At 38.8% G+C, this 21,855-nt stretch overlaps 1 protein-coding gene across 7 annotated transcripts in view; it reads right to left on the bottom strand.

Moving 5' to 3' along the window:
• ZNF385D (zinc finger protein 385D) overlaps positions 1-9,146 on the bottom strand; it is a 368,989-nt gene extending 359,843 nt beyond the window's left edge. For 4 of the 7 annotated variants that reach the window (XM_072651193.1, XM_072651195.1, XM_072651196.1 and 1 more), the window contains exon 1: positions 8,784-9,146. In XM_072651193.1, coding sequence (XP_072507294.1) covers positions 8,784-8,805 — 22 coding nt within the window. In that variant the 5' untranslated portion in view covers positions 8,806-9,146. Of the gene's footprint in view, positions 1-7,746; positions 8,163-8,783 lie in introns of those variants that run through there. The other 3 variants (XM_072651202.1, XM_072651197.1, XM_072651194.1) reach the window with 3 other exon arrangements.
• Positions 9,147-21,855: the final 12,709 nt, after the last annotated feature.

The raw sequence follows: 21,855 nt of genomic DNA, 5'->3' as shown, positions 1-21,855 counted from the left end.
AGTGTTATCATGGGAAATCTGGAAGACCATAGTTTGGAATTTACCAGTCATGTGTTACCAGGTAAGCCTAATCTCTCTGAGCTTCAATTTACTTTGTCTTTAAAATGAGGCATTTTTATCATTATACTATGATATTTACTATTATACTATTCCAGTATAAGCAACCCTGATGTTCTTCTATATCTAGACTGCTCTCACATAGTAAGCTGGCTTGTCAAAGAAGCAAACGGTGACCTTCTTAGCACTTAACCCATGGAAGGACTCACATGGCACTAGAGAAGGAGACTGCTGCGGCTGCTGCTGCTGCTGTAGATTTCAGTCACGTCCTACTCTTTGAGACCTCATTTTCTTGTTGTTTTTGGCAAACATACTGAACTGGTTTGTCATTTCCTTTTCCACATCATTTTACAGATGAGGAACTGAGGCCAGCAGGGTTAACTGACTTGCCCAAGGTCACACAGCTAGTCCATGTCTGAGGCCAGACTTGAACTCGTAAAGATGATTCTCTTTGATTGAAAGTTCAATGCTGTATCTCCTATGTCACCAAGCTCCCCAGAGAATCACATGCTGATTCCCAGGTGCTTGGAGAGATGTAGAAGTTTCCATTCAGTTCTTCCTAAGAAGAACTGTTCTTCCTATTGCTTCACAAAAAGATGAAGTTACGCAATGGAAGGCCTCTACCTTGGGTGCAATGTTCTAAACTCCAAAGGCACAAAGACGTGACAAACACAGGCACTCTTTCTCAACTCTACAGAGAGCAAACTCCCTAGCTCTTGCTAATGGTACTAGTGACAGTCATTCCTTGACACTTGTAAAATGTAGCACAAGCCTGAGTATGGAGATGGAAGAGACCTTAGAGAACATCTAGGCCATGTATCCTGGACCTGGGAACAATAGGGAGATTTCAGGAAGTCCATTATCTTGAATGAAATAAAAAAAAATACATCTTTATTTTCACTAAGGAAATTTAGCATTTGCTTTCATTTATTTTAAGCATTTGCAACATTCTTCTGAGAAGAGGTCTATAGGCCTCACCAAACTGTCCCAGTGTTGCATGACACAAAAATAATTAAGGCTCCCTGGGCTCATTTTCCAGAAAAAGAATCTGAGATGCAAGAGGGGTAATTGATTTACCCAAAGTAGAATCATACCAAATGTAAGAGAATGGGGATTCAAATCCTGGCCCTTAGATTCCAAAATAAATTCTTATTCCACTAAACTACACTGTGCTATGGCTTTTGATGTGTTTTCACATATAACATTGCTGTCATGATCAACTGATTCAATCCATGCAACAAGTTGCCACACAGGCCACAATAATATTCATATTTTTTGTCCAAAATCAGAGACTTTTGCTCTAGTCCAAAAAATAAAAATAAAAAAGCTGGTGTTCCCTGTGATAAATTATATATATATATTCACTTCCCCGTCAGTGCTTCCTTTCCCTAACCATCATGTCTATGGAAAGAGTACTGAATATTCCATTGGAACAAATGCACTCAGCTCAATTCAATTTAGCATGGAGCAGCAGAAATTGTGCTTGATTTGTACTAGTGGTAAGAAGGTTCAGATTCTGGTCCTGTCTATGAGCTTTGGCACAAGGACTAGATGGTCTCTAAGGTATTTTCCAAATCTAAATCTCTGATGAACAAACATTCATTAAGTGACTGAGCTACATACATTTGCCTTAGTTTCCTCATCTGTAAAATGAGCTAGAGAAGGAAATGACAAACCACTCCAATATCTCTGCAAAGAAAACCCCATGTGGGCTCACAAAGTGACTGAAATGACTGAACAACAACAAATACGAGGTAGGACAATCCAGGAAAAATGAAGGACATTTCAATCCAAAGTATTTTTGCTTTAGTTATATGATTACTACATGTGCAAATCTTGTTGTTTGTTTGTGTGTGTGTGTGTGTGTGTGTGTGTGTTCAAGGTGGATAATCTGTATTATTCTCCAAACTGTCCCTTTTCTTTTTATCCTTTCTATCTTTCCAAATTCCAAACCAAAAAGGAACAAAGGAGTAGCAGAGAGGACATTACATTTCATTAAAGTCTTCTTGCCTGATTTCCTTTAACAGTATGGCAATATGAACTTGTCTTGTTTTTTCTCACTGATGAAACATCTGTTTTCTTGAAAAGAAAAACTTTTTATCAAAGTTAAGTCATAGAAACTCAGGAATCAAGATACTGGGTCTGAGCCCTTACTGTTTTTAGGTAGTATAGCAGTATAAACAAGAACTGGATGAAGCATGTCATTGGTCAGTGATATTAGCTTCCATGATGTCAGCTAAACCTGGCCCATCACCTTGAACAATAATGATTGGGGAGGAGGGCATTTACTAAAAGTTTACTATACATCAGGGACTGTGAGAAGTGTGGGGGTTACAAATGTAGTCAAGCAAGACAACCTTGGCCATGAAGGAGTTCATATTCTAACACAGGGAGAGATACAAAGGAAAAAAGTGGAGGATGGAGGGAGTAGGAAAGCTTCCCTTTTACAAACCTGCAATTTAGCTCAAACAGAATCCCAGATACTCTAAGGTTGGTTAATTCTAGACCCTTTTTATGCTGTTTCTGCTTAACGTCAGCAGTCATGTAGGAAAATCCATTACAAAATTAAACTTTGCCATAAATGATATGTAATGACTTTTAAAATAAAACAAAAACAGGGAGAAACTCTACGACTTGTGCCTCAAGAAATTTTCATGATCTACTACATATGGAAACTTTCTTTCTCAAGTTCAAAGTAAAATGGGTTTCTGTTTATATAACCATCACTATTTCCATAGCCATTACAGGTAGAAAGAGCTGTGATACCCTTCTGAAAACTTGATATAATACACAGTACAATACAGTATATGAAACAGTTCCAAACTGGCTGCTCACAAAAATACCATAATGTTCACATTAGTAAATTGACATTTTAACATTTTAAAACAATTGTAAAGGAGATTTAGCAATTGGAGCAAAGTCTATCATGAAAAAAAGATATACATAAGGGTAAAAAAGATGTCATCTTAGTATATGTAACCAATTCAACATCCAAATACTTAAACATGTGCACAAATATGCAGAAGAACACAAAAATTGACTTACATACACACACACACACACACACACACACACAAAATCCAATAAAGAGAGGTTCCAGTCAACAACAGCTGCAGCCAAATCTTCACAAATGAAGGCAGGAAACCACTAATTTAAATTTTTCATTTGTTTTTTTGGAACAATTATGCCACCCACAAAAGGGTAACTTTGTCAGTCGTTATTAGCTCATGGATTTGGGAACTTATCCCTTAAATAAACTCACTTCATTTCCATATAATTACAGCAACTAAGGAACTGGTAGTGTATGTGTGTGTGTGTGTGTGTGTGTGTGTGTGTGTGTGTGTGTGTGTGTGTGTGTGTGTGTGTGTTTTAAATGAAAGTATTCTTTGGGAAGGTGTAAGATATAATGAATTTCAGAGTTTAGGGTTTGAGAATAGAGCAAGAATCTGAGGTCTTTTATCCCTGTCTTTATTTACATATAGACATATAATTGATCATGAAACATATTGTTCAATAGCTTCATATAACTTTAGAGTATGAAGCACTTATGGGAATATATTTATGGATCATGCTTCTTTGAATTTGAGGGACTTGCTTTACGATACTTTTTAACAAAACTGACCTGCCATTTACATATCTCTTGACATATACAGAGATAAATAGATAGACAGACAGGCAGGCAGACAGAGAGACAGAGAGATAGAGAGATAGATAGATGATAGATAGATAGATAGATAGATAGATAGATAGACAGATAGATACAAAGTGGCAACTTTTTAATATGGAAATTATGGTATTTTTGAAGTCATCCAGTTTAGAATCATTACCTGTATTTGTATATTTATACATATATGCATGTGAAGTTTAATCTCCCTCTTGATAATCAGAAAGATACTGAGTGTTTAAGAAAGCCTCTGTGGTGGTCACAATTCAGCATGAAAGATCACCAGCCACAACCAAATTAGAATGTGCTAAACTCTTCTATCAGAACCAACAGAAAGGGGGCAATTTTCTATCACCTGCATATGCTCTGGTTATATCTTTCCTCAAGATCTTTTTGTTGCTAAATATCTTCCCCCACCCTCCATGTAAATTGCTTTCAGAAATGAAACCTGATGGTTCACATGACAATAAAGAGTAAATGCTGACTTGATAATGTTCAAGTTCTGAAATAAACTGAAAAGGATGCTGGAGTAAACGACGTACAAACAAGTAGATGGTGTTCCTGTGGCCAGGGTCTGAAGCTTTAGCATATTCCAGGAACTTTCTACCGAGCCTTTTTTATTTATTTATTTATTTTCTGGCTCCTTTATTGTTTACTCTTTCTCTTAAGTCCTCCCTGCCAGGAAAGGTATGCTACTTAATGCTTCACTCTGTTTGAAGCTACTTGAATATTTTAAGGGATATAACTCAGTTATAAGTACAGACAAGCTTTGGGTCACTTCCCCTTTTAAGTGTCCCTGGATTTCCCCCCATGATTAATGAATATTTCCATTCACTATCAATTTAATGAAGCTTTTACTTTTTACTGTTGTTACTTTTCAACTTCTATGTAAATTTTTTTTGTTTGAGGACAGTTGACAGTCAACAAGTATTTGTTAAATTCTTTCTATGTGTTTGGCACTCTGCTAAGGACTGGAGATACAAAGAAAGGCAAAAGCAGGGTAGCTGTCCCCCAGATGCTCCCATTCTAATGGGGGCAGATAATAAGTGGATAATTATGTAAACAGAACATATATTCATTGTAAATAGGCAGGCATTATAGCAGGATTTTCAGAAAGCTTCCCACATCCCATCAGAACTGCAACCTCACTGCAGTGTTTTCTTGACTGTTTCCAGCCATAAAACACCTTATTGGTTTCCAACCATGCAGAACCAACCTAGAAAGACCCATCATCTGTGCCTTGGTTTTCTCTCCCTTACGGAAGAGATGAGTCCAGCACTACCTCTCTGGCCAACAATGGGTCCCAGGCATTCTTTGACATGATTGGTAGCAATGATATTTCCCCCCAGCTTTGAAGACCTGAGCCCCACTTAGGTGGGAAGGGTGGGGTCGAATATGGAGCTAGGAGTAAGTGCTAGACCATAGCTACAAGCTCAGAGGCAAATGCTGTAAATCAGGGTGCTCAAGTAAATAATCTGTAGATCCTAACACATGCCCCTTCCCTAACACTGGCTGCAGAATCCGATGAGCACTTTATTCCATCAGCTCTATGGAGCTAGTGTCGACAACCACCCACAGCCTCTCTCCTCTAATCAAGGGAGAAGTCTCACAGAAGCTTTTCTTTTATCTCTGGATAAATTATTAAAGGTCACTCAACCTTGGCAAATGTCGTTTTTAACAACGTAAAATATTTATAGGGAGGGGAAGCAACATAAGTATTTACCAGTTTCATTTGTTTTACAGTAAACTCTGGGAATATGCTACTGCCAGATGTTTTCCCTTATTTTCCCCCATACCTCATATTTAAGTCAGAGTAAGGAATGGTGGATAGGATAAGTAACAAAAGTCTCCACAGTGACTGAACAGCAAACTCTTAAATCACTGCACATCATTAAGTGCAAATTTACAATTATTACAGATAGGAGCACTGCAATTTCAATAGAAAGTAAGAATCAGATCTAAGTTATTAAAAGTATCCATTAGACAGAATTCTGAAGCAGTCACTTTCTCCAAATATGAGAGTTATTCTGGGGAACTACAATTTTAACATCTCCTCTCACCAAGTGTCATTGACTTTGGGCACTGCAAGGTAGGGTCCAGGGCTAGTAGGGCAAAGAGCTGTAAAGGGGGCTGGAGAGCAGCAGGAAGCTTCCTGGAGGAGGGAGAACAGCACACATATGCCTAGAAGGTCAAATATTATGCAGCCTAGTGACTTAAAAGAAAGCCTGCTCCAATGTGATTGGCTTGCCAATTCATCCTTATTTTTTACCCAAATCCTGCCTTTCACCCAAAGTAGCTGGATGAAGAGTCCTACTGGCACAAAAGGAAGACAATGGCACCCCTTCCTTTCTGTCCTCAAGACCCTTCCCCAAATTCCAAGCATACACTTTATATTTCCCATAAGCATGCTCCTATGCACACCCTGACCAGCTCACACAGTCATAACTCCCCCAACAAACACCCTTCTCACACATGTATGCACACATATCCCCAAGTGGTATAAGTGGACATGCAACAGGATGAATTACCAAAGGCAGAAACAAAGGGGAAAAAAAGTCATTTAGGATTAACTAGCCTTAAGGCAGAGTGAGAACTGCCTTCAGAGAGCAGGAAGCCTATAGGTATTCATTAATATTAGACATTCAGATCATCACATGCCTCACCCATGGTGTTCAGCTCTTGCTATCAATCTTGGAGTCTGCTCTGTTGGGGACAAGTGAGAACTCAGGCTATATGAGGTTAGTAAGTAAGAAGATCCAGGAAATAACCTGCCATAAGTAGCATTCCTGAATATGTTTCCCCACTAGGAAAGAAAGAAGGTAACCATAGGATTTAGTCTCCAGACTTCAGTTGCGCTTTCTTCAGAAGAGCATGGCTCCCTCTCAAGTAGGACACCACATTTCAATTTGTACTATTAAAGGTTTTTACATTACAGAATGAAACAAATTAGCCGGTGAATCAGCCTGCACTGCCAGCAGCCTGGATTGGCAAAATGATAATAAGATCTGGCCCCAAGAACATTCCTATAATAGTCGTATTTTAATCCAATTGCATATGGCTGACCTCTAGCTAGCACTTCTAAACCATGTAGCCTCGCTGGTTAACCAGAGTTGTCTGCCACAATCACACAGGAAACTGTTGCCAGAGACCGAAAATGTAACTTCAGTTACAACCATAACCTACTCTCTCTCTCTCTCTCTTTCTCTCTCTCACCACCGACTGCACAACACGATCACAGCCACTAAGTATTCTTTGGGCCACGAGGAATAGCCTAGTATTTTTTTTTTTTGAAAAGCAAAATAATAAGAAGAGCAGTGATACTGCTAATAAATAATTTCATGATTAGCACAGCTAATTTTGCCAGTGAACAATCTGACGTTCACCGTCTGGCAAAGGACGCAGAACCTGAAGCCAGAGTCTATTGCACATTAGGTTACAAAAAGGGACTGTTTCTCCTGAATTACGTTCAAGCATTTTTCAAACATCTTTTCTAATATAACACAAATTACGGGGGAATAAAGACTGCTGTCAAGCGAAGGCTTTGTAGCTTTCCTAACTCTGACTCCTCCACCCTTTCTCTCTCTCTCTCTTTCTCTCTCTCTCTCTCTCTCTCTCTCTCTCTCTCTCTCTCTCTCTCTCTCTCTCTCTCTCTCTCTCTCTCTCACACACACACACACACACACACACACACACACACACACACACACACACACACACACACACAAACATAGGGAGAGTACACTGGCAGCAAATGCAACCCCCCCCGCCCCCCGGAAAATTCTATGTAGACTAAAACTGCCGCTATGCAAATCCACCCAAAGAGTAAGGAAGCACTTTTAAAAAGAGAAATCAGTTCCAAGTGAACTCTGGATTTCTTATTTGGTGGAAACCCAGAAATCCACTGGAGTATCTCTCTTGGCATCCATCCACATCCTCTCTCCACTTGGACATGCAAACATTTCAGCATTAAGTACATAACAGCCCAAGTCCCCTCTGGGTTGGGTTGGGGGATGGATTGAACTTACAGTAGGAAAGCATAACTTCGAGGCGCAGCAAAGTGTCTCTATGCCAATCCTCCGCTTCTGGGCTAATTCACCCCAACCCTACCTCCTTCCCTCTTCCTTCTCCAGAAGTCAGTTTATAGTCAATTGCAGCATTCCATTACATTTCATTGCAAGACCCCAGCGAGGGAATGCGGCACCGGCTAGGCAGCTGGGATCTGCACCCCACCAAGCCTTCCGCTTGTTTCTACCAGGCGACTCCGCGGTAAATCCCGGAGAGGTTTCAGCTGAGAAACCCAACTCGACTGCCCAAGGATCGAACAAATCAGGGACTTCTCTCTCTAGGCTTAAGATCCTCAGTCTTGCCGTGTGCTGCCTCCAGCCAGCCCAAGAACCCGGGGATCTCTCTGAACAGGGGAGCGTTCTCAGCTGCTCAAGTCCTGTAAATGAGAGACTGGTTGTTGGGTCCCCACCCACCTTCCCTCCTCCCTCCTGCCTCAGGATCCACCAAAGCAAATGTTTAATGAAACACTAATATTGATCAAACCTCCTGGATCGTAAATAAGACAAGAACTTTTTTTGTCTCTATAGCCCATTAAGTTTGCCGGCAACTTTCCATGATTCAGGGCCATTTCAAATTCTGCCAAAGACTACAGCTCAACTTGGTGGAGAGAGATCGGGGGGCTTCAGCATGCCCCACCACTCAGATCTTTATTTTTTTTAACCACTCAAGCTCAAGGCCAGCTCATTCACTGCCCAGCAAAAGGCGAGCGCTGCTTCAGCGCGCTCGCCCCCCCCCCCATTTAACCCTTGCCAATTTTAAGTGTTTGCCACAGAAATAATAAAACTAATAATAGACTGACAGTCAGAGAGAGAGAGAGAGAGAGAGAGAGAGAGAGAGAGAGAGAGAGAGAGAGAGAGAGAGAGAGAGAGAGATGGATGGATAGATGGATAGACAGAAAAACAGACAGGCAGGCAGATGCTTTCTCCCTGGTAGCTGAACCCTCAACCGATCAAAGGTGAGCCCGAGCCGGAATGACATCATGGGGGTTCACACTTACCAAAATACATTATGTTTCTCATTAATCATACAGCTGGAATCCCACCGCTGCGTCCTCGGCATCAGCTCCCCCTGCGCTGGGCTGCCTGGCACCGAAAGTGGGACTGCTTCTTGCTATGTTAGGTGGAAATTTCCCCGGCATGGCATGGAGACAGCGAGAGCGAGCGGGCGAGCGGGAGAGCGGGCAAGCAAGCAGCCCCAGAGGCTAGCGAGCTCAGTCGGTGTGCCGGGTTCCTTCTCCCTAACACGATCGCCGGCTGATTTCGCATTTACTCGCAGCTTTATGCTGCGCGGCCCATTCTTACTGTAATCTGACTCCTCCTTGTTATGTCCTTGCTCAGCCTGTGACATCAGGACTCGGAGTACTACAAACAGATTCCCCCCCTTCCTCCCATTCCCTAGAACAGCCTCTCATTGAGGGGTTCCAGTACCCAGCCCGGACTGAACGTCGCTTTCTGACCCCTTTCTACGTTGTTGCTAGGATTATTTTAAACAGGAATTGTAGAGGGCGAAGAGTGGAGGAGTGTCTGGACTGGGTGGAGTAGGTTAGAGGGAGAGTACGGAGTTGAGGGGAGAGGAGAGAGAAAAGAGAATGGGGAGGAAAGAGAAGAGGAAAGGTAGGACCAGTAGGGTAGAGAAGGAATCTGTAGATTAACACCAGAAAAAAGTGGGGGTGGGGGTGGGGATGGTATGTGTGTGTGTGTGTGTGTGTGTGTGTGTGTGTGTGAACAAAGCTGGAAATTGACACCTTTTCTACAATCAACAACCTCATTAGATAGCCTGATTTATTAAGTGTGCCACTTGGCACATAGGCATTTAAAAGGGTTCTCCAGCCTCCCCCACCCAACACACACACACGCACACAAAGACTACACACTCACACACTCCCAGGTGTGGAAGCAGATTAGTCCAAGGGATTACTGATGGGGTAATTGAGGTTTTTGCCTCTAAATTATCTGGCAAAGCTGGGGGGGGGGGGGGAGGATTCGAGGTAAATTAGGTAGCTAACAACCATCGTCTTTCAGTGGCTATTTTTCTACTTTAAACTCGCACAGACAAAAAACCGCGATTAATAAAAACCACCCATCATTGAAAACCTCACAAATCCCTGATTGGCAATAACGATTATTCCCAACTGGTACTCCTCTTTCAGGTACTCAGAGTTGGAGGAAGGGGGGTCAGGGACTGAAGAGCCCTTAAATGGGAACTGCCTGGAGGCTGTTGGCAGAGCCTGGAATGCGCTCTTCAGAGAAGTTTGCCCGATCCCCCCAACCCCCACCGCGCCCCACGGTCCCTCCCGTTAGATTTGAGGAGCACAGTCAAGAAAGTGAGTTGACCCCAAATGTCGCCTAATGCAGGATTCCAGATCTGCAATCTGGATTAGTCAAAGAAAGAGAGAAAGCCTGGAATCATAGAGATACAGATTCAGTCTTGCAGGAAGGAAAACCTAGGTTTAGGGCCTGCCTCAGACCACCTGAAAGCAGTGTGGCCGTGGGCAGGTCACTTGAACTCTAGTGGCCCTGATTCAATGCTCTTAGACTGCAGGTTTGACTTCCTAGAGGGATTTTCTTCACTGAGAGCTCCTGCATACATATTTATATCTATATACATGCATGCATATGTGTATATGTACATATGTGCATGTACATACATATACACATATATGTGTGTGTATACATAATATATACGTATGTGCACATGCATGCATATATGAATGTATATCAGAGGAAAGGATGTTAGAATTTCCTAAAAAAAAATATTGATAAATTATTGCTTACATCAGGAAATCTCAATCATTTTTTGTATCATGGACCCCTCTGGCAGTCTAGCAAAGTCTGTGAACGTTCTCCCAGAACAATGATTTTAAGCATATAAAATAAAATAAATAGAATTACAATAAAACCAATTATATAGAAATCCAATTATTAAAATATTTAAAAAGCAAAGACCCTAGGAAATATCTCTGTAACTCTGAGGTGCACAACCCCTGACTTAGATGCTGAGCTTGTCAAATAAATATCATCAGATCAGGTCAGTTCATAGGTCAGGAAAAGACCTTGAAAAGTATGAAGTCCAACCCCTTTATTTTACTAATAAAGAAACCGAGACCCCAAGAATTAAAATAACCCCACAAAGTTACCTTTAGAGATTTGGGATCCCAACCTAGGCCCTTTGAGAGGAGGAAAATAGCAAAGTACTGTGAATGGCACAGTGAATAGAGCTCTGGCCCTGGGGTAAGGAAAAAAAAATTAGTTCAAATCCACCTCAGATACTGACTAGCTGGGTGATCTTGGGCAAGTCACTTAACCCTGTTTGCCTCAGCTTCCTTGTCTGTAAAATGAACTGGAGAAAAAAATGACAAACCACTCCCAAATGGGGTCATGAAGAGTAGGACGGGTTGAAGAACAATGACAAAGGAGGAAAAAAAAACTGGATTTGGGGTCAAAGGACTTGGGTTGAAAATCTGCCTCTGTCACTTACAACAGGTATAGCTTTGCACAAGTAACTTACCCTGAGTCTATTTTTTTTTTTTTTTGGTTTGTTTATTTTTTAATCTGTAAAATAAAAGAGGCTAGATTATCTGGCCTCTGTGGTATCTTCCAGCCCCCAAATGACAATACTAAAATTACAGATCTAGGAAGTTTACTGCTATAATGCATTGCCTTCCACAGTTCTATTTCCTAAAAACCTGATCGCTGTTTGGATTGAGTTAAAAACTTGCAATAAAAGCCAGTGGGATCTTGAACCTAAAATGAACAGAACAATGAATCTTCCTGATTGTTCCAATAGACTTCTCTTTATTTCTCAGAACTGTCAAATCTCCCTTTCTAATGGAATGAATAAAATATCCTATAGGTCCTTTACTTTTTAAAGCATATTAATGTCCACCTGTAGAGAGATCAAGAAATTGGATGATTTGGCAAATGATTCAGATCTAGAGAGCTGAAACTCCTCAGGATTGACTTCTCTTTGGATGCCAAGAAATTAGTTTTAATTTCCTGAATTTAACTTTTCGTATTTGCGAACATCTTATTTTTAGAAACTTGGTGGTCCAAGAATAAAATGAAAGGAAGAACATTTGATTAGAAAAATTGTCTTGCTTTTGCTTTGCTTTTTTAGAAAAAATACTATATTATCCCACTGGAGATTTAAATATTTATCATCATAGTACTATTAGGAAAAAGTGTTGGTATCAATTGATCACTTTTCATTTTAGAGCAATAAAGGACTTAGTAAAAGAAAAAAAAAGGTGTTTTCCTTATGTAAAGTTCCATGATACAGGTACAATATAGACAATTTTTGATAGATATCAGCTTATCAAAAATATGAATTTGTTATGAGCCTCCTCTGAGCCAGGAAACATCAGATATGTACTTTAAGTTGCTAAAACAAACTGGGAAGGGAAATAAAAAATCAACCCAACTTTGGCAAGTTAGTTGGTTGTTGTCCTTCGTTTTTAAGATCAAAATGACATCACTATGTTGGTGTCAAGGTAGAAGTCTGTCTGATTGTGGCTGATCAGACCAATAGAGCTCTGAAGGCCGACCACAGGTCGGGCACCAATGACCCACATGAATATTTGAGGTGGTGTACATTTTTTGTTTCTTTTGAGCTACTACAGTTCTGCTTTGCTTATAGAGCACAGCGTCTTCCTTGATGTGGGCATGCTGGTCCAGTGTCAGTGTCTCCCATGTCTAATAATTGATTCCAAAGTTCCTTAGAGAGACCTTGAAAGTGTCCCTGTGTGTTTCATAAGTATGACAAAGTCAGAGCTGTAACTGAGACAAAGGATAAAGGTTTTAATCACCCCCCTCTCAGGCTACTAGCTTGAGGTAAGCTGTTTTTAAGCACTTAGATAGGGCCTACTATGTGACATGCACTGTGCCAAGTGCCTTACAAATATTATCTTATTTGATCCTCACAACAATGCAGAGAGGTAGGTGCTGTTATTACCCCCATATTACATTTGAGGAAGATGAGGTAAATGGAAGTTAAATGATTTGCCCAGGGTCACACAGCTGGTGTCCAAGGTCAGATCTGAACTTAGTTCTTCCTAACTCCATGCCCTGGGCTCTATATACTGCATGACAGCTACCTCCACTGCTTCTCAATGCTTTTCTTCTGGCATGCCTACTTTGTATTAAATGATTGTCCCTACTCCTTAGCCCCACAATCCCTAGGATCCCATTCACCCTAGTGTCCCTCTCCTAGAGCCCACTTTCCCCAGAGTTGTGTTCTCTTGATTAATCCTAGGGGTTAGAGTGTCAGGGTACATTTTTCCATGTGATGGAATTAGGGGATATACTCTGAGGGACTGACTATCCCTTCTTTTGGCATGACTTCATGAGAACACCATTCTTTCCCCTTCCCAATCCTCTGTTACAATGGCGATCCATTCAATTGAATTTGTCCCAGGCATAAGAATTCCAAGTCAAAGCTCCATACCAAATGCCTAATTTGATTGACTTGGGGACTGTAATACATACATACATATACACACACATATGCATACACATATATGTATTTGTGTGTATATACATGTATTCTGTAAATATGTCTGCATATGTATATGTGTATATACATAGAGTTTTGTTCTGTGAATTAATTTGCACAATTGAACCTGTTCATCATCTTCATTTGGACACTGACCTTTCCGTATTGGTACCTGGGGAGCCAGGTTACACTTCAAGATGTCTGATCTACTCTTTTCTAAATCATTTCTTGAGAATGGCTTGACTTTTGTCTATCTCAGTGGTGACTGGTGTTGGTGGCCGTAAATAGACGTGGTTATCCTAAGTTGTACGTTCTTGTCGGTTTATCTTATTCCCCTTTAACTGGAGAAAATGAGCTTCAATTTCTTCTTTGAAGACTTTACTGAAAGAGCACATTGGATTTGGAGGACCTGGGTTCAAATTTCTCCTCTGATAATATCTACTTGTGTGACATTAGGAAAATTACTTAACCTTTCTCTACCTCAGTTTGTTCCATCTGTAAAATGAGGGGGATTGGACCGGATGACTTGTGAGATTACCATGATCCCCAATCAGGGTGTACTGGAAAATGTTTAACAATTAAGGGGAAAATGGATATAAAATATACTTATAAGTTTAATATACATTATGGACATTTCCTTTATCACTTTTTAAAATCTTAAACAACATTAACCAAGCAATAATTCAGCCCTGATTTATTGTGTTTGCCAATTTGCAAATGCTAAATGCTCTACAACGAAAATTTAACAGTTAACTCTCAACTCCTAAGAGTGGGCTCCAGAACCCTCTTGTCCCCTTCCCATGCTACTCCTCATCTTAATTGTGACACTCTCAGCACTCTGTATGTAATTTACTGTGATGTTTGATGCTTCCTTTAGCTATTTAGTTCTTTCATGTGTCATCTTTCCGAAGGAACCACCCTTCAATGGCTGGATCAGTATGTCTGTCTTTCTTTATATCACTTCATAGTGTGCAGGACATATTGATCATCATTTCAATCACAATCACCATCATCATCAAACATTCACTGAGAATCTGCTAGAGATAAGACACTATGGTAAACAAGGATCAAGCAACCGAGGAGAACACAGCTTTTACTCAAGGAGCTGTCCATGAAGTTGAAGAGACAAGATATAAGAACCAAAATATAAAGACAATATTTGAGATGTGTGACCTCTCCAAATCAGTAAATTCCAGTGGCTGTTTCTTGCTTCAGTAACCCAGAGTTCAAGCAACTATATTCTATCTGTTGCCTCTCAGTTCTACCACAACACTGAATCCAAGTATAAGGGACAGTCTTGCTGACGTTCAGACACAAGAGATGGAATGTAATTATGTGATCTCTCTGGGCCCCAGTTTTCTCATTAAAATAAGGGAGTTGGAGAGGTTGATTGTAAAGGTCCCCTTCAGCTAGGTGGACAGTGGAGAGCACCAGGTTTGAAGTCAGGAAGACTTGAGTTCAAATGTGGCCTTAGACACTTACCTGAAGTGTGACCCTGGACAAGTCATGTAACCCTGTTTGCCTCAGTTTCCTCATCTGTAAAATAAGCTAGTGAAGGAAAGGGCAAACCACTCCAGTATCTTCACCAAGAACATGTCAAATGGGGTCACAAAGACTCAGGCATGACTCTTCATTCAACAACAATGACAAGAACAAAGTCTGTTTGGTATCTATGTGACTATTATATTTGTGAGCTGCTATTGCTGAGGGCTAAAAAAAAAGGTGATCTTGAGCTTATCTTGAAGGAAGAGGAGAACTTCATAAACAAAGATAAAGGCACTCCTCACAGGACAAATGGAGGAGGAAGGCGGTGCCTGCCATGATGTGTTTAACTGGCAGCATTTAGGGGATAATCAGGAGACGTTTGACCTTAAGCTGAATGGTGATGTAAAAGAAAACATGAAGATAAATCTGGATATAAAGGGCAGGCACAAGGCATTTGCAATCACAGTAGAGACAGTCGTAGTAATAATAACAATTTCGTTTATACTTTATTTCTATATTATACTTAACTTTTGCAAAACACTGTACTTTAATCTTTACAAAGATTATCTCAATTAACTCTTACAAAAAAAATCTATATAGGTGCTATTATTATCCCCATTTTACAGATGGGGAAACCAAGCCTGAGTGAGGTTATTTGAGTTGCCCAAGGTCAAAGAGCTAGTAAGTTTCTGACACAGGATTCAAACTCAGGTCTCCTTGACACCCTGTTCAGTGCTCTATCCACTCTGGCTGCCTAGTTGTCTAAAATCTGAAATGTCAGACTAAGAAGTTGGGATTTGATTTTGCAGGTGACAGAATTATTTGCTGAATGAATGGATGAGCTAACAAATGAACTTCAAAGTATATCCGGGGGCTGAAATGTAATAATATGCCACCAAAGACACTTGGAAATGAGATAGCATAGGTTAATAGATCTTGTGTAGCTGGTTGAAAGATCTCATACACTTCAGAGGTTTCCAATTTTTCTTAAGATAAATTTCATTTATGGTTCTTGGGCAGCTATTTCAGAATCCAAAAAGGGAAAAATGTACTTGAAAACAAAATGGAAGAAGAGAACACTGCATTGGATTTCTTCTTTTGCCTTGAAGACTGGCAAGCCTTCAAGATAAATGGAGTACAGGTCTAGTAAATTTTGAATGTCTGAAACGTCATGGACATTTCATTTTTAAATATGCTGTGACAATAGCAGTGCTCTCCACGTAGAGCAAGAATGTACAAAAGCAAGTGGCTGTTTCTCAACATATATAAATGCATGCCTCCAGTCCAATCCAGTGAATACAAATGTATGCATATATTTATACATGTGTATGCATATGTGTGTATAAACATATATGTGTATATTTGTACATATGTGTGTGCGTGTAGGTATTATGCATATGTGTGTATATACATATACATTGTAATAAGAGTTCATTACATAGGCCTCAAGTGGAACCCATTAAGGAAAGCTTGATTAGAGTCTGGAGGCTTGTTTTGTACGAAAGCCCACACCTTCTGTTATAAGGTGCTAGATCATGAACATGGTGATGCCCTCCTGCTCTGAACAGTGTATATATACACTGAGGTGAGGTTTTGCTTTGGGGACTTACTCTTTGGAAGAAGGTCCATGTTTCAGATGGATAACCATTAAGGAGCCCCCACCCCCAGTTTTGAAAACCCAGATTTGGGTGCTTTTCTCTCTGGTACTATTTATATATGTAACGGTCAGACAGCTGGATCTGTCTGTTGATCTGTGATGTATGTGTTGCTTATGGTCAGACAGTTAAAAGCCCTATCTGTTGGTCTGTATTTCTCTGCTTGTATTTTCTCTGTTGTTATATGTAATTAAAGAAGATTGTTGTCCCCCTCAAAAGTTGCTTTCCTTTTAGAAAGCAGATCTAAGAACTTGTGCTAGCAGGTCATTTGAATATGTCATGTTGCTTGCTGCTACATACACACACACACACACACATACACACACATATATATACATATAATATACAGTGTAGATAGATAGATAGATAGATAGATAGATAGATAGATAGATAGATAGATAGATAGACAGACAGATAGACAGACTGACAGACAGACAATATGTCCAATGAACTTACAAACAAACATACTAGCATGCTTACCAGGAAATCCTACAATTTCACATATTTTTCAATTAGATCCCAATTTCATTCTGATCATGAAAATTATCCAAAGGAACCGATCGTTGATTCTTTTCCACTGGATAAAACCACCAAATGTGTTTTTTACCCTTGACTCAAAAGTGTCAGTTCTGGAAATCTACAGTATTTGTCACCATGAATACCATTTAACTGCAGCGGTACCCAAAGGAACTCTGCACAGCCACACGTGAATACAGCCAGAGGAACTTAATTAATCTTGCTGTCACTTCCATGAGGCTTTTCATTAGTTTTGCTGCTATCTGATCAACTAGCCCTTTCCATATTGGAAATGGCTACCACAGTCTCCTACAAAAAGAATTTTCAAGAGATAAACAAAGACTCACCTTTAACACAGAGTGAGCCTTTAGGCAGGCAAACTTTATCAGCTTGATAGCTGTACCTCTGGGATGCTAATTGGGAGGTAACCCCAGAATTTCATAGTTGAGATTACAAATTGGTAAGAAACACACATCTGTTGTATAGGGGGAATTCACATGACTGGTTTCTGACAGGATACTACTTTAAAATCTAAACACAGATTATATATTTCAGATGAAAGGTCATATTTTCCTCTCTTTCCTCTTCATGAATACTGATTCTGTGTACACTGTGAAAAGAAACATGTTTGGTGGATGTGTATTCAACCCATAAGAAAATCAGCATTTCCTGTTGCCTAAATCACACTGGTTTCAATTGAAATGAATTGAATTGAATTGAGTGGGGATTCGGGATTTTAGAAGGTCAAAGTGATTTGACAAGCGTTTAAGAGAACAAAATGAAGGCAAGTCAAAGATCAAGTAAAATAATTTCTCCATCTGTGAGTGTTTATCAGCTAACCTTTTAGGTAAATATCAACTGAATTAAATAGGTAAATAGGTGAAAGAAAAAAAATATGATGAGAATTCATACCCATCTTGTTTTATACATTTTTGATGAGAATGACTCTCAAAGCATTTAATTAACAACTATCCTATGCTGTGCATTTACATTATGCCGAAAAGTATTTAATTAGTCAGTCCAATTGAGCTAGTTACTTCGATGTTAGCTAAAGGATCAAATTCTTTGACAGATGAGATCAGACAAAATTCCATTAATGACACCATGTCCTGGCTCAAAATCTCACTTGTTTTTGACTCTTCTTTCCTCCTCATTTCCCACATCCAATCAGTTATTAAATCTTATTGAAACTATCTTTCACAACTTACAGTGCCAGGATGGCAGAGTAAGGAAGGAACTCTCAGAAACCCTCCCAAATTGCTTTCCAAATAACTAGAAAACCACCACAGAACTGATCGAGAAGCAGGGAAGCAGCTTACCAGCCTGGCATGAAAGATTTGTCTCACTGAGGTGGAAGGGAAGCAAGGTCCAAGGGCATCAGTAGCCAGCCATCCTCATAGCAGGGGACCTGCAGCAAGACTCCAAACCTGGGGCAATCCACAAGTGAATTCCTACCTTTCTGCAAATCAGCAGCCATTTAGGCAAGAGAGCAGTCTGTGCAGCTCAAGGCCCCATCCTAGAAACCCCACCACCATTGACCCCATTGCTGACCAGTAGTGGAACCCCAGCCCGGAGAAGGAAACTACATCTTACTGAAAGGTATCATAGACAATGAAGTCATATCTATACTAAAAATATGTGCACCAAATGGTATAGCATCTAAATTTTTGAATAAGTTGAATGAACTAAAAGAGGACATAGATAATAAAACAATACTAGTGGGGGACCTCAGATTTCCCTTCTCAGAATTAGATAAATTTAGCCAAAACAAAAACAAGAAAGAAGTTAAGGAGGCATGTAAAATTTGGAAAGGTTAGATATGACAGATCTCTGGAGAAAATTGAATGAAAAGAGAAAGGAATATACCTCTTTCTCAGCAGTACATGGCACCTACACACAAACTGACCATGTATTAAAACATAAAAAACTTATAACAAAATACAGAAAAGCAGAAAAAGTAAATGCATCCTTTTCATGCCATAATGAAATAAAATTACATTCAATAATGAGCAATGGAAAGACATTAAAATTAATTGGAAATTAAATAATCTAATTCCTAAAAAACGACAAGTGGGTCAAAGAACAAACCATAGAAACTATCAATAATTTCATTAAAGAAAATGACAACAATGAGACAGCATACCAAAATTTATGGGATGCAGCCGAAGTGGGACTTAGAGGAAAATTTATATCTCTAATCACTTATATCAATAAAATAGAGAAAAATCAGATGAATGAATTAAGCATGCAACTGAGAAAAAACTAGAAAAAGAACAAATTAAAAATCCCCAATTAAATACCAAATTGGAAATTCTGAAAAATCAAAGGGGAGATTAACAAATTTGTAAGTCAGAGAACCATTGAATTAATAACTAAATTGAGAGGCTGGTTTTATAGGGGAAAACATAATAAAATTGATAAACTATTGGTTAAATTGCACGTAAAAAAAGGAAAGAAAACCAAATTACTAGTATCAAAAATGAAAGGGGCAAATTCACCAGCAATGAAGAATAAATTAAGACAATTGTTAGGAGCTATTTTGCCCAATTATATGCTAATAAATTTGGCAATCTAAATTAAATGAATGAATATCTACAAAAATATAAATTACCTAGATTAGGAGAAGAAATAAATTTTAGGAAATCTTAGAAAATAAAGAAATTGAATAATCCATCTATGAACTTCCTAAGAAAAAATTCCCAGGATCAGATGTTTTCACAAACAAATTCTACCAAACATTTAAAAAGCAATTAATCCTAATATTGGATAAACTATTTGTAAAAATAGGTGGAGTCCTTCCTTTTATAACACAAATATGGTGCTGATACCCAAAACAGAGAAAGAAAATTGTAGACCAATTTCCCTAATGAATATTGATGCAAAAATTAAAATAAAATACTAGCCAAAAGATTACAGCAATATATCACAAGGATCAAAAACTATGATCATATGGGATTTATACCAGGAATGCAGCACTGGTTCAATATTTGGAAAACTTTCAGCATAACTGAGTATATCAAAAACAAAACCAACAGAAATCCTATGATTATCTCAATAGATGCAGAAAAAGCTTTCAACAAAATACACCACCTATTCCTATTAAAAACAGTAAGGAGCTTAGTAATAAATGGAGCTTCCCTTAAAATGATAAGTAAAATTTATCTCAAACCTTAAGGAAGCATTATCTGGAGATGTGTTAGACCTTCCCAATATAATTAAAGGATGAAGCAAGGATGTCCATTATCACCTCTATTACTTAATACTGTACTTGAAATGTTAGATATAACAATAAGAGAAAAAAAGAAATTAAAGAATTAGAATAGACAACATGGAAACAAAACTGTCACTCTTTGCAGTTGATATATGATGTTATACTTAGAAAATCCTAGAGAATCAGAAGTACTTGAAATTTTTACAACTTTATCAAAGTAACAGGATGCAAAATAAACCCACATTATTCATTATATATTACCAACAAAGACTAGTTGTTGTGCTCATCCTTCATTGCTGAAGAAGACCATGCCATCAGTATTGATCAGAAAATGCAAATTAAAACAACTCAGAAGTACCACTTCATACCTATCAGAGTGGCTAATATGACAAAAATGAAAATGTTGGATGTTGGAGGGGATGTGGGAAAACTGGGGCACTAATGTACCTTTGGTGGAGTTGTAAACTAATTTAACCACTCTGGAGAATAATTTGGAACTATGCCCAAAAGACTGTAAAACTGTGCACCCTTTTTGACCAAGCAATATCACTTCTAGATCTGTATCCCAAAGAGATTGTAAAATGGGAAAAGGATTCACATGTACAAAAATATTTATAACAGCTCTTTTTGTGGTGGTCAAGAATTGGAAATTAGGAGGATGCCCATCAATTGAAGAATGGCCAAGCAAGCTGTGGTATACAACTCTAATTGACTGTTATTGTGTTATAAGAAATGAAAAGCAAGAAAGACTAACATAAACTGCTGCATAGTGAAATGAACAGAACCAGGGAAATGTTGTACACAGTAACATCAATATTATTTGATGAAGAATTATGAATGACTTAGCTTTTCCCAGCAATATAGTGATCCAAGACAATCCAAAGGACTAATGAAGCATGCTATCTGCCTCCAGAGGAAGAACTGATATTGACTGAAGGCGGAATGAAGCGTGCTATTTTTCACTTTAATTTTTTTCTTTTATTTGAATTTTCTTGTACAAAATGACTAATATGGAAACATTTTACATAATTATACATGTATACTCTATATTTGATTGTTTACCATCTCAGGGAGGGAAGAAGGGTGTGATAGAGAGAGGGATAGAATTTGGAACTCAAAGCTTTAAATAAAAAATGCTAAAAAAAAAAACTATCTCTCACAATATTTGGTCATCTCCAAGACGTCTCCTCCATTCCTGATTGAATAATTAGTTCAGGGCCTCATTTCTTCCAATATGTGTTATTGAATGGGCCTCCAAACCTGTCCACCCACCTATGATTTCTTCTTCTTCCAATCTATCCTACCCATCACTGCCAGAATAATCTTTCAAGTGTCTGATCAAGTCACTGTCCTGTTCACCAAACTTAAATAGCTCTACAGATGATCATGAATAAATTCTATACCTCTTAGCTTGATATTTAAGACCCTTCCACAATCTGTCTCCTACTTACGATTTATCCATCCATCAATTTATCTATTAATTTATTCACTTATTTATTTTATTTAATCTGTTTATCCATCTGTGTTTTTGTACATTCATTCATTCATCCATCTAACTATTTATCTATTTGTGTATCTGATTGTTTACATTAGAACTGTGATTTCACCAGTGAAGGTTAATATTCTCTACCAATCAATGATATAATATTAGACAATCAAATGAGATATTTGTAAACCACTTAGGATGGTTCCTGGCATATAGCAGTCACTTA

Source organism: Notamacropus eugenii, chromosome 3 (genome assembly GCF_028372415.1).
Source record: "Notamacropus eugenii isolate mMacEug1 chromosome 3, mMacEug1.pri_v2, whole genome shotgun sequence".
In the NCBI taxonomy this organism is placed as follows: Eukaryota; Metazoa; Chordata; class Mammalia; order Diprotodontia; family Macropodidae; genus Notamacropus; species Notamacropus eugenii.
This window is presented reverse-complemented; position numbering and strand designations above follow the sequence as displayed.